General features: G+C 50.2%; 1 protein-coding gene across 1 annotated transcript in view; it reads left to right on the forward strand.

Moving 5' to 3' along the window:
- Positions 1–10,944, forward strand: part of LOC132388570 (uncharacterized) — a 64,288-nt gene extending 53,344 nt beyond the window's left edge. The window contains exons 7-12 of the mRNA XM_059960946.1: positions 3,238–3,354; positions 4,488–4,859; positions 5,426–5,568; positions 6,529–6,590; positions 7,015–7,067; positions 10,898–10,944. Of these exons, the coding sequence (XP_059816929.1) occupies positions 3,238–3,354; positions 4,488–4,859; positions 5,426–5,568; positions 6,529–6,590; positions 7,015–7,067; positions 10,898–10,944 (794 nt within the window). The remainder of the gene's footprint in view (positions 1–3,237; positions 3,355–4,487; positions 4,860–5,425; positions 5,569–6,528; positions 6,591–7,014; positions 7,068–10,897) is intronic.
- The last annotated feature ends 674 nt before the right edge of the window (positions 10,945–11,618 follow it).

Here is an 11,618-nt window from a genome sequence, read left to right on the forward strand (position 1 = left end):
TCTCTCTCATCCAGGCACAGACACACCCGCGACAGCACATCTCCCGCACCACCACCCCTTTATCACTACCCTCACCCCCATTTCCGAAGCCTCCATTTCGTTCCATCCTCCCCTCTTACTTACTGTGGAGGATGTAACTTATCTCCACTGTCCAGTCAGCGGTGCCTTTCACGGAACCGGTACAGACGGCCCGGTTGCATTTCAGTCCGTTGAACTTCCACTCTGAGCGGGAGAGAGAGGGAAGAGAGAAGATGGGGTAGAGAGGGTGGGGAGACAGAAAGAGAAGGCGTAGTGAGGGGGGCAGTGAGATAGAAAGGCAGAAGAAAGAGAGGGAGTAGCGGTAAAAGAACAGAATCGGGTGTTAGTGAGGGGTGAGTGTGGAGCGCAGAGATGATGCAGGTGATGGAGAGTTTTTGAACTCCGTCTGCTGGGCCGACACCACTGCTATTTTTATTTTTATTTTTTCCTGTCTGTATGCCGGCCCAGTCAGTGTAACCGCAAGTTTTCAATACTTTTTTGAAATACTGACAACCCACAGCTTATGTTCCAATGGGTGAAGCGAGTCGAATCTCAGACACCGCGCAGCGTGTGTTAGTTTCCTGGAAACTTCAATATCTAAATATATGCATTCTTTGATAAGTTCTACACGGTGCGAAAAGGTCAATCTGTTGTTCGTTTCTGTAGCTCGGTTACATCTCTGGGTGTTTCTGGTTTGTCCCGAGGCCTTGGTTTCTAGAGCACAGAGGGCCTGAATAAACAGGATGTTGTGGTCGGCGATGGGGTGCTGTTTGTAAACCTCTCGGACAGTAAATGCAAAATATCCACCCGAGAGAGGGAATAGAAGAAAAAAAGAGAGAGCTCGAGAAACCAAATTGATTCCCTCCAACAATCCACCCTCTCTATTTCTACCCCACACTCTACATTCTCTTGCACTTCTCGCTCTCCACTTCTTTCAGCGATACCCCTTTCTGACACCTGTCACTCACGATTCGCTCTCCGCCAAACTCTAACTTTGCATTACACACCCTCCCTCTTTCTCCCCCAATCTTACTACTCCACCCACCCCGCCACTTTCATCTCTCAAGACCACCCTCCTCACCACCTCAATCCCCCTCTCCCCCAGCACTCCCTCCCCCTGCTTGCGTGTTCTTTCTTTATCAGCAGCCCATCCGGTGTTTATCTGAGTCGGTCTGATCCGCTTGTCAACACGGGCTTCCTCTGACAACGGTTACTTCCCCTCGCTGAGCTCAGAGACGCAGAAAATCGTCTACAGGATGGACGACAGCGAGACTTACATGAAAATGCAGATCGTAAAACCCATCTCACCGTCTCCATCCAGTGGTAAGTGGGGCAGAGACAGAGGGAGAGAGGTTAAATCTCTTTCTAACTCGGGGAGTGTGTGATGGGTCGGTGTGGAGGGAGATTCACTCTGTGTGTGACCCCGGGAGTGTGTGATGGGACAGTGTGGAGGGAGATTCACAATGTGTCTGTTCCAGGGAGTGTGTGATAGGACGGTCTGGAGGAAGCCTCCCTCTGTGTCTGACCCCTGGGAGTGTGTGATGGGACGGTGTGGAGGAAGTCATACTCTGTGTCTGACCCAGGGAGTGTGTGATGGGACGGTGTGGAGGGAGATTCACACTGTGTCTGAACCCGGTAGTGTGTGATCGGACGGTGTGGAGGGAGATTCACTCTGTGTGTGACCCCGGGAGTGTGTGATGGGACAGTGTGGAGTGGATTCACAATGTGTCTGATCCCGGGAGTGTGTGATAGGACGGTCTGGAGGAAGCCTCACTCTGTGTCTGACCCCTGGGAGTGTGTGATGGGATGGTGTGGAGGAAGTCATACTCTGTGACTGACCCAGGGAGTGTGTGATGGGACGGTGTGGAGGGAGATTCACTCTGTGTCTGACCCAGGGAGTGTGTGATGGGACGGTGTGGAGGGAGAGACACTCTGTGTCTGACCCAGGGAGTGTGTGATGGGACGGTGTGGAGGGAGATTCACTCTGTGTCTGACCCAGGGAGTGTGTGGTGGGACGGTGTGGAGGGAGATTCACTCTGTGTCTGACCCAGGGAGTGTGTGATGGGACGGTGTGGAGGGAGAATCACTCTGTGTCTGACCCCGGCAGTGTGTGATAGGACGGTCTGGAGGCAGCCTCACTCTGTGTCTGACCCCTGGGAGTGTGTGATGGGATGGTGTGGAGGAAGTCATACTCTGTGTCTGACGCAGGGAGTGTGTGATGGGACGGTGTGGAGGGAGATTCACTCCGTGTCTGTGCCCGGAATATGTGATGGGACGGCGTGGAGTGAGATTCCCTCTGTGCCTGTCCCAGGGTGTGTTTGGTGGGACGGTGAGGAGGGAGATTCACTCCGTGTCTGAGCCCTGGAGTGTGTGAAGGGATGGTATGTCGAGAGATTTCCTCTGTGACTGTCCCGGTGTGTGCGTGGTTGGACGCTTTGGAGGGAGATTCCATCTATTTCTGACCCCGGGACTGTGTGACGGGACGGTATAAGGGAGATTATCTCTCTATATGACCCCGGGAGTGTGTGATGCGACGGTGTGGAGGGAGATTCATCCTGTGCGTGATCCCGGGAGTGTGTGATGGGACGGTGTGGAGGAAGTCTTACTCTGTGTCTGACCCAGGGAGTGTGTGATGGTACGGTGTGGTGGGAGATTCACTCTGTGTCTGACGCCGGGAGTGTGTGATGGGACGGATATTAGAGGAAGGTTATTTAAATAGTGAGTGGCTGTTGCGTGGAATGCACTGCCTGAGTCAGAGGCAGATACACTAGTGAATATTAAGAGACTACTATACAGGTATATGGAGGAATTTAATGTGTTGGGTTACATGGGAGGCAGTGGTTAAGGGTCGGCACAGTATTATGTGCCAAAGGGCCTGTACTGTGCTGTGTTGTTCGATATTCTGTGTTCTTGCCTTGATTAGTCGTAGGCATTGAGTACAAATGTTAGGGAGTTCCATTGCATTGTTATAAAAAATCACGAGTTAGGCTGAATCAGGCGCTTTGTACACAGTTCTGGTCACCCCATTATCGGAAAGATGTCAGGGCGTTGGGCGGCCTCCGGAGAGGTTTAACAGGACTCTGCCTGGATTCGGTGGCACGTGTTACAACGAGAGGTCGGACATCTGGGTTGCTTCCCTGTAGCGGAGGGTGGGAGGGAGGGATTTCCAGTGGGGTCACGGCTGATTTCACACAAACACACTGAATGTTCTCTCTGCAGGTGCGCAGAAACAGAATCCGAAGCAGAACATCGGAAATAGACCGGACCGTAGGATCTGCCTGTTACTCCTAGTTACAATCGGCCTCGTCGCGATAGTGGTTGGGCTCTCGATCTATGGTGAGTGGAACGGGCTCCGGGTGTAGTCATACCGCAAACAAGCAGAGAGCAATGAAACGTTAGCGCAAAAATCTCACCCTGACACCAACATGCCTCTCACCCTGACGTCGAAACGCCCCTCACAGTGACAGCGACGCGTTCCTCACCGTGACATAGACGTTACCCTCAACATAGCATAGAGAAGCCCGTTACCATTATTATGACAGTACCTCACAAAGTGCACGACAGTACACTCACCGTGAGAGTTAACACCCTCCTCCGTGACATCGACAGTGCCCTCTACGTGATACCAACACACCCGTCACCGTGACATCGACCAGCCCACACCATTACACCCAACATTCCCCTAACCGTGACAATTACACACCCCACACCGTAGCACTGATGTTCCTCTTGCAGCGACACCAACACGCCACTCACCGTGACACAGACAGGTCCCACAGCGGGACATCGTCACGACCCTCACCATGCCCTGTTCAGTCCCCCTGACTGTGACACGGACACTCACTCTCACTGTGACACCGACGTTCCCCTCTCCGTGACATTTTCACTCCCCACACAAAAGCACTGACTCTGTGTTCACCGTGGCACCGACACTACCCTCGGCGTCACACTGACGCACCGCTCATTGTCACACCGACCAATCCCTCTTCGTGACACCAACACACTCATCACTGTGACATGCACACTCCCAATACCGCGACGCTTACCGTCTCCACATCGTGACACCGATACCTCCCTTCCTGTGACGCAGACACCACCCTCTGCGTCACACTGATGCACCGCTCACTCTGACACCGTCAAACCCATTATTGTGACAACGACATTCCCAACACACTGACGCTGACAGTCTCCACATCGTGACACCGATACTCCCCTCACTCTGACACCGAACCATGCAAACAGGCATATCACTCTGATACCCACACACTCCTCACTGTGACACAGGCACAACCCTCACTATTACACAGACACGCACCTCAGTACGACACCGATACTCCCCACACCGCGATATTGACACTCCTCAGACCTCGTTACAGACAGAGTTCTCACTGTGACACAGAAACTCCCCGTATCTAACACCGACTCACCTCACACCGTGTCACTGACACACACTTTATTATCACTCTCAGTATCACAGACTCGTCATTTTCTGATAACCTCCGAGCGAAACTACCAGAGACTTCGGGAACAAGATCACGAGATGAACAGGACCCAGCTCCAATATCAACAGCAAGTCTCCAAGTTGAACTCAACCCTTAAATCCAGGACATCCGAGAACACCCGCCTGGATCTCTCCCAGAGAAACTGTCAGAAGAATCTTTCCGCCCTCAGCAACAACCTCACTATCCTCGAAAACAACTTTACTACCCTCAACTCGGATCTCTCGGACCTGAATCGAAAGCACAGCGATCTCTGTCATCAGTTCAATCAGCTCGAAATAAAGTACAGAAACATCAACGAAAACAAAGCTCAGATTTGCCAATACCTTGCCAGGAGAAGAGGTGAGACGACATCCCCCGTTTCAACAGCTCCACATAACAGGGGGTGACAGATGGGGAGGGAGGAGGTGGAGAGTTTCACTCCATCACATACCCCGGGAATGTGTGACGGGACGGTTTGGAGGGAGCGACATGTAGTGTCTGACCCCGGGGTGTGTGTGTTGGGAAGGTGAAAGGAGATTCACTCTTTTTGTCTGATCCCGGGAGTGTGTGATGGGACGGTGTGGAGGGAGATTCACTCTGTGTCTGACCCCGGAAAGTGTGATGGGTCGGGGTGGAAGGAGCGACATCTAGAGTCTGACCTCGGGAGTGTATGATGGAACGGTGTGGAGGGACACTCTGAGTCTGACCCCAGCATTGTGTGATTGGAAGGTGTGGAGAGAGATTCACTCTGTCTCTTAACCCGGGAGTGTGTGATGGGACGGTGTGGAGAGAGATTCACTCTGTCTCTTAACCCGGGAGTGTGTGATGGGACGGTGTGGAGGGAGCTTCACTCTGTGTCGGACCCCGGGATTGTGTGATTGGACGTTATGGAGGGAGACTCACGGTTTCTTGTTCTTGAGTTGCAGAGACAACATGTCCCCATAACTGGATCAAAAAAGAGGACCGGTGTTATTTCATATCCGAGATCACAAAATCTTATGATGGAGCGATGGGACATTGTTCAGAATACGATTCGAGGCTCCTCGAAATAGATTCAGACGAGGAAAAGGTATGTCTCAACGTGAGACGAGACATTAATAATCAAGAACTCCCGGGGTCAGACACACAGTGTAAACCCCTCCAAACTGTCCCACCACACACTCCTGATTTGCGACACAGTGTGAAGATCTTTCCACAATGTCTCATCACACACTCCCGGCATGAAACGCAGAGTGAAGCTCCCTCCACCTGTACCATTACATACTCCCAGGTTTTGGCACCGTGAAAATCCCTCAACATCGTTCCATCACACACATCCGGGTTCAGACACAGCGAGATACTCACTACACACTGTCCCATCACACACTCCTGGAGGCAGACACAGAGTGAAGCTCCCTCCAACCGTCCCATCACACACTCCCGGTGTCAGACACAGAGTGAATCTCCCTCCACACCGTCCCATCAGACACTCCTGGAGTCAGACACAGAGTGAAGCTCACTCCAACCGTCCCATCACACACTCCCGGTGTCAGACACAGAGTGAATCTCCCTCCACACTGTCCCATCACACACTCCCAGGGTCAGTCACAGAGAGAATCTCCCTCCACACCGCCCTATCGCACACTCCCGGGGTCAGACACAGAGTGAATCTCCCTCCACACCGTCCCATCACACACTCCTGGGTTCAGACACTGAGTGAATCTCCCTCCACACCGTCCCATCACACACTCCCGGGGTCAGACACAGAGTGAATCTCCATCCACACCATCCCATCACTCACTCCCTGGGTCAGACACAGAGTGAATCTCTCACCACACCGTCCCATCACACTCTCCCGGGGTCAGACACAGAGTGAATCTCCCTCCACAACATCCCATCACACACTTCCTGGGTCAGACATAGAGAGAAGCTCACCTCACACTCCCTCGCTCAGACACTGTTTGATTCCCTCTCTGTACCGCCCATTCACATGGATATACATTGAGAGAGTCTGTTTCTAATCATTAACTGAATAGATTTAATTTCACAGAAGTTTGTTTCCAGTGCTGTCTATCGATACGTAACATACTGGATTGGAAAATGCGCAGACAGGTGAGGTTTGGTCTGTTGCAGCACTGTGGTGCGGGAGTGGGTCAGTAGGATTAGTTTGGAGGCTGAAACTACGTCGTGGGGAGAGAATCAGGCAGTGGGATTAGTTTGAGTTCTGAATCAGGTCTGTGGGGAGAGAGTGAGTGAGTGAGATCAGTTTGGAGAAAAACTCAGGGTTGTCGGGAGAGAGTGGTGCAGTGGGATGAATTTGGGAGTTGATTCGGGATTGTGGGGGAGAGCGGAGTAGTGGGATTCGTACGGCGATGGATCCGGGGCTGAGGGGATAGCGCGGTATCATAGGATATGTTTAGAGGCTGACAAGGGATGCGGGGAGAGCGCAGATTAGTGGGATTAGTTTGGCGGCGGTCTCCGGTTGTCTGCTGGATCTGTTTAGTCTCTGTTGAAATCGTCTCACCCTCTTTGACAGGAATGTGGCCTCTGATCTTCTGTACGAGTTGAACCATGGATCGCCCACCTGCAGTAAGTGCGAAACGGACGGATGGAGTTACTTTTCCAGTTACAGTTGCAAAAGTAATTACAGATTCATCTGTGAGAAGACGGCACCTTTTTACCCGGATATTCCTGAAAAGATCAGAGGACTCTGTCAAGACCCCGTGGGGCCAACGTCAATCAAATGACTACACCCCACTTCTCCGCATTCAATCCACCGCACCCTCAGTCCCCCATCCTTTCATCCCCACCCACCCTATCTCCCCCTATTACCTACCCCAATCTCCCACTCTACTCGCATCCCCATTTCCCACACTACTCTCCCTCTCCCCTCCTAGACCACTCTTCTCCCCTCCCTGCCCCAAACTCTCCCGCACCCTCTATTTACTCCTCCTTTCTACTCATTCATCTTCACACTCTGCCCTTCTTCCCATTTGTCTATCACTCACTTAACCCAGTCCCTGCCTCTCCGTTCTCTCCACCCACTCACCTCAATTCTGTGCATACTAGCTCTCGATACCCCATCCAAGGGGAATAAATACTGAGTATTCACCCTACCTGTACCTCCCCTGGCTTTATACCTACGCTCCATGGAACAAAGTCCCATTCTGCTTGCCTTCTCTCCATAACTCAGATCCTTGAGACCCGGAAACATCCTCTTAAATCTCCCTCCGCACTCCTTCCAGCTCAGTGGAGTTTTTCCTACAGGAGGGCGAACAGAACTCAACACCGTACTCCAGACGCGGCCTCCCCGACCACTCCTGGAACTACAACGTGACTCCAGTGCGGTGCAAAGATGTAAAATTAACGTTAATCGGGAAAGTTAATAAATACTGCAAATAAAGGTGAATACCGAGGGAGTGCTTCAGTGTTCAGGGAGCTTTCGCAACCTGATGGCGTAGGGGAAGCAATTGCTTGTGAATTGTTGAGTTTACAGGCGCCTGTGCCCCCTCCCCAATGGTACCGTTGAGCACAGGGCATTTCCCTGCGGGAGGGGGTCCTCGCTGATGGATGTGGTATTCCCGAGCATTCCTGCTTGAACATGTCCTCGATGGAGGGGAGGTTTGTGCCCGTGATGGGGTTGGCTGATCCTAGAACCCTCTGCAGCCTCTGGCGACCCTCTGCATTGCAGCCTCCACACCAGGCGGCGATGCGACAAGTCAGAACGCTCTCCACTGTACATCCGGAGAAATACGCGAGTCTTCAATGACAGAACACATCCCACCAAACTGCTAAGGCTCTAATACGGTTTGTAACGAGAGATATAAACATAAAACCATACAAGAATTACAGCACAGAAACAGGCCATCTCGGCCGTTCTAGTCCATGCCGAACGCTTACTCTCACGGAGTCCCACAGAACTACATTCAGCCCATCACCCTCCATTTCTTTCCTGTCCATAAAACTATCCATTTTTTAAATGACAGAATCGAACCTGCCTCTACTATTTGAACTGGAAGCGCCTTCCGCACAGCTACCACTCTCTCAGAATATAAATTCCCCCTCTTGTTGCCCCAAAACTTTTTCCCCCTAACTTTAACTCATGTCTTCTTGTTTTAATCTCCACTACCCTCATTGGAAAAAGCCTATCCACGTCAACTATCTAATCCCCTCATAATTTTAAATACCTCTATCAAGTCCCCCCTCAAAGAATAAAGGCCTAACTTGTTCAACCTTTCTCTGTGACTGAGGTGCTGAAACTCAGGCAAAATTCTAGTAAATCCCCTGTTTATTCTTTCTATTTTGTTGGCATCCTTCCTATAATTCGCTGACCAGAACAGTACGCAATACTCCTAATTTGGCCTCACCAATGCCGTGGACAATTTTAACATTGCATCCCAAGTCGTATACTCAATGCTCTGATTTGTAAAGGCCAGCATACCAAAAGCTTTATTCACCACCCTATCCACATGAGATTCACCTTCAGGGAACTATGCACCATTATTCCTACATCACTCAGTTCTACTGCATTCTTCAATGCCCTACCATTTCCTATGTGTGTCCTATTTTGATTAGTCCGACCAAAATGTAGCACCTCACACATATCAGCACTAAACTCCATCTGCCATCTTTCCGCCATGCCTTCTAACTGGCTTCAATCCCTCTTCAAGCTTTATAAACCTTCCTCACTGTCCTCTACAACTCCAAACTTTGTATCATCAGCAAAGTTGCTGATCCAACCTGCCACATTATCATCCAGATCATTGATATGGATGACAAATAACAATGGACCCAGCACTGATCCCTGTGGCACACCACTAGTCACTGGCCTCCACTCAGAGGAACAATCCTCCACTACCACTCTCTGGCTTCTTCCATTGAGCCAATGTCTAATCCAATTTACTACCTCTCCATGTACACCTAGCGACTGAATCATCCTACTAACCTCCCATGCGGAAACTTGACAAAGGCCTCACTGAAGTCCATGTAGACAACATCCACTGCCTTCCCTTCAACCACTTTCATGGTAGGTCCCTCCAGAAACTCCAATGGACTGGTTAAACATGACCTACCACGCATAAAACCATACTGACTATTTCTAACATGTCCCTTTCTATCCAAATACTCATAGATCCTATCTCTTAGTATTCCTTCCAATAATTTACCTACTACCGATTTCAAACCTACCGGCCTATAATTTCCCGGCTTCCTTTTTGAGCCTTTTTTAAACAATGGAACTACATGAGCTATCCTCCAATCCTCCGGCACCTGACCCGTGGTTAGAGATACTTGAAATATTTCTGCCCGGGCACCTACAATTTCAAAACTCGTCTCTCTCAAGGTCTGAGGGAACACCTTGTCATGTCGTGGGGATTAATCTACTCTGATTTCCAACAAGACAGCAAACATCTCCTCCTAATTAATCTGTATAAGTTCCCTGGTACAGACACAGAGTGAAGCTCCCTCTTCCCAATCAAATCACACACTCCCGGTTCCGACATTAGCTTCACTTCTTCCCTTCACAATCATACCATCAAACTCTATCCGAGTGGACTGTTGTCTGGCCTGTAATGTAGCCCCATGAGCATGGTCATGCATTGCTCATTCCTCATTCCGTCCTGACGCCTCTTAGCGTTCGCTGCCCCGGAGCAAAGAAACAAAAAAATTCTGACCTCTGCTTATAGATTGTGCTCTCGATTCGTAGCAGCATCCTAGTGAATTCCTTCTGTATCCTCTCCAAAGACACACAGTCTCTTCCTGTAACGGGGCGACCAGAAATGAATTCGGGAACTCGGAAACGTCGAGCCCAGTCTCAAATCCTATCTATTTTGTCGGTCAGTTCCTCGACACACCAATATTGTTCCCTGATGTCGTTTTCTCCTTCAACGCTTCAATCGATTCCCGGTCTTGTCCTTTCCACTCTGCACTGAGGCTGAACAGCGCTTCGGCTCCAACTTGCGATGAACAGCAGAAAACAGCCCCGCCGAATCCACACTTGGCATATCACTCCTGACGCCAATAACGTTGGTCTTTCTCAAATTCGGAAACTAAACCAGACGTCACACCGATCCTTTTTCATAATGACCTTGTCTCTAATGGCATCACCAACACTAGATGCAAAGTTGTCTCTTGCCTTGTCCCATTCTTTAGTCGGAGATCAAGTATTGCACTTCATCGTTGGGAAATAATCCGTACTGATTAATGCTACCTTCTTCCAAACGCTTGACTAACTATCCCACTGGTCCTTTCAAGGTATGGGTCTCACAGTTAATACCTGTTAAAATCATCCAAGATCACAGCGATATGCTTCTTGCAACAATCTGCGATCTCTTACAGGCTTGTTCCTCTAAACTCCCAGGACTGTTAGCTGCTGGATCATGTTGCCCCATGAACGAGTTCATTCCTTTCTTTTTCCTCAGCTCCACCCTTAAAGCCTCACCTGGACGAGTTCTCCATTCTGTCCTAACTGACCATTGTCGTGAAATATTCAACAACAAGTAACGCCACCCGTTTCCCTTGAATTATCCCCGTACTAGTACGACTAAAACAGCAGATATCGGGAATGCTGAACTAACGGTCCAGCCCTTCCTGCAACCAAGTCTCACTATTGGCTGAAATACCATTCTTCCAGGCGTTTGGCCTTGCCCTGAGCTCATCTTCCTTTCGTACAATGCTTCCTGCATGGAAATGGACGCAGCTCAGAATATGAGTCCCAGCAGACTCACTCTTTTGCTTCCTGACTTTGTCTGAGGTCTGAACAACATCTGTCACAACAACCACTCCACTGTCTGTTATGGGATTCTTGTTCCTAAACCCTACTCCAGTGTAAACCCCACCACTCCCCCTTTCTAATGTCGGGACTCACACTGGGATATTAGTTCTACTTCCGTTCAGGTGTAAACTGAGATTTTTGCTCGCTGGCGGAGAAAATGAAGGAGCGGCGCAACACGGAGAGGTGTGGTGCGGTCTCCAGACAGGAGTCTGTGCTGCCCCGCAGTGATCACTCCGCAGAAGACAAGCTCTGCTGTGGCCTATTGCAGTTTGCAAAAATGTGTGTACATGTAAATGTATTTCCAGTCAACATAGTGTGATCGTATAAATACTGATTTCCACCGCGTACTTGCTACGTTTCCATCGCAG

This window comes from Hypanus sabinus, unplaced genomic scaffold, assembly GCF_030144855.1.
Source record: "Hypanus sabinus isolate sHypSab1 unplaced genomic scaffold, sHypSab1.hap1 scaffold_352, whole genome shotgun sequence".
NCBI classification, from domain to species: Eukaryota; Metazoa; Chordata; class Chondrichthyes; order Myliobatiformes; family Dasyatidae; genus Hypanus; species Hypanus sabinus.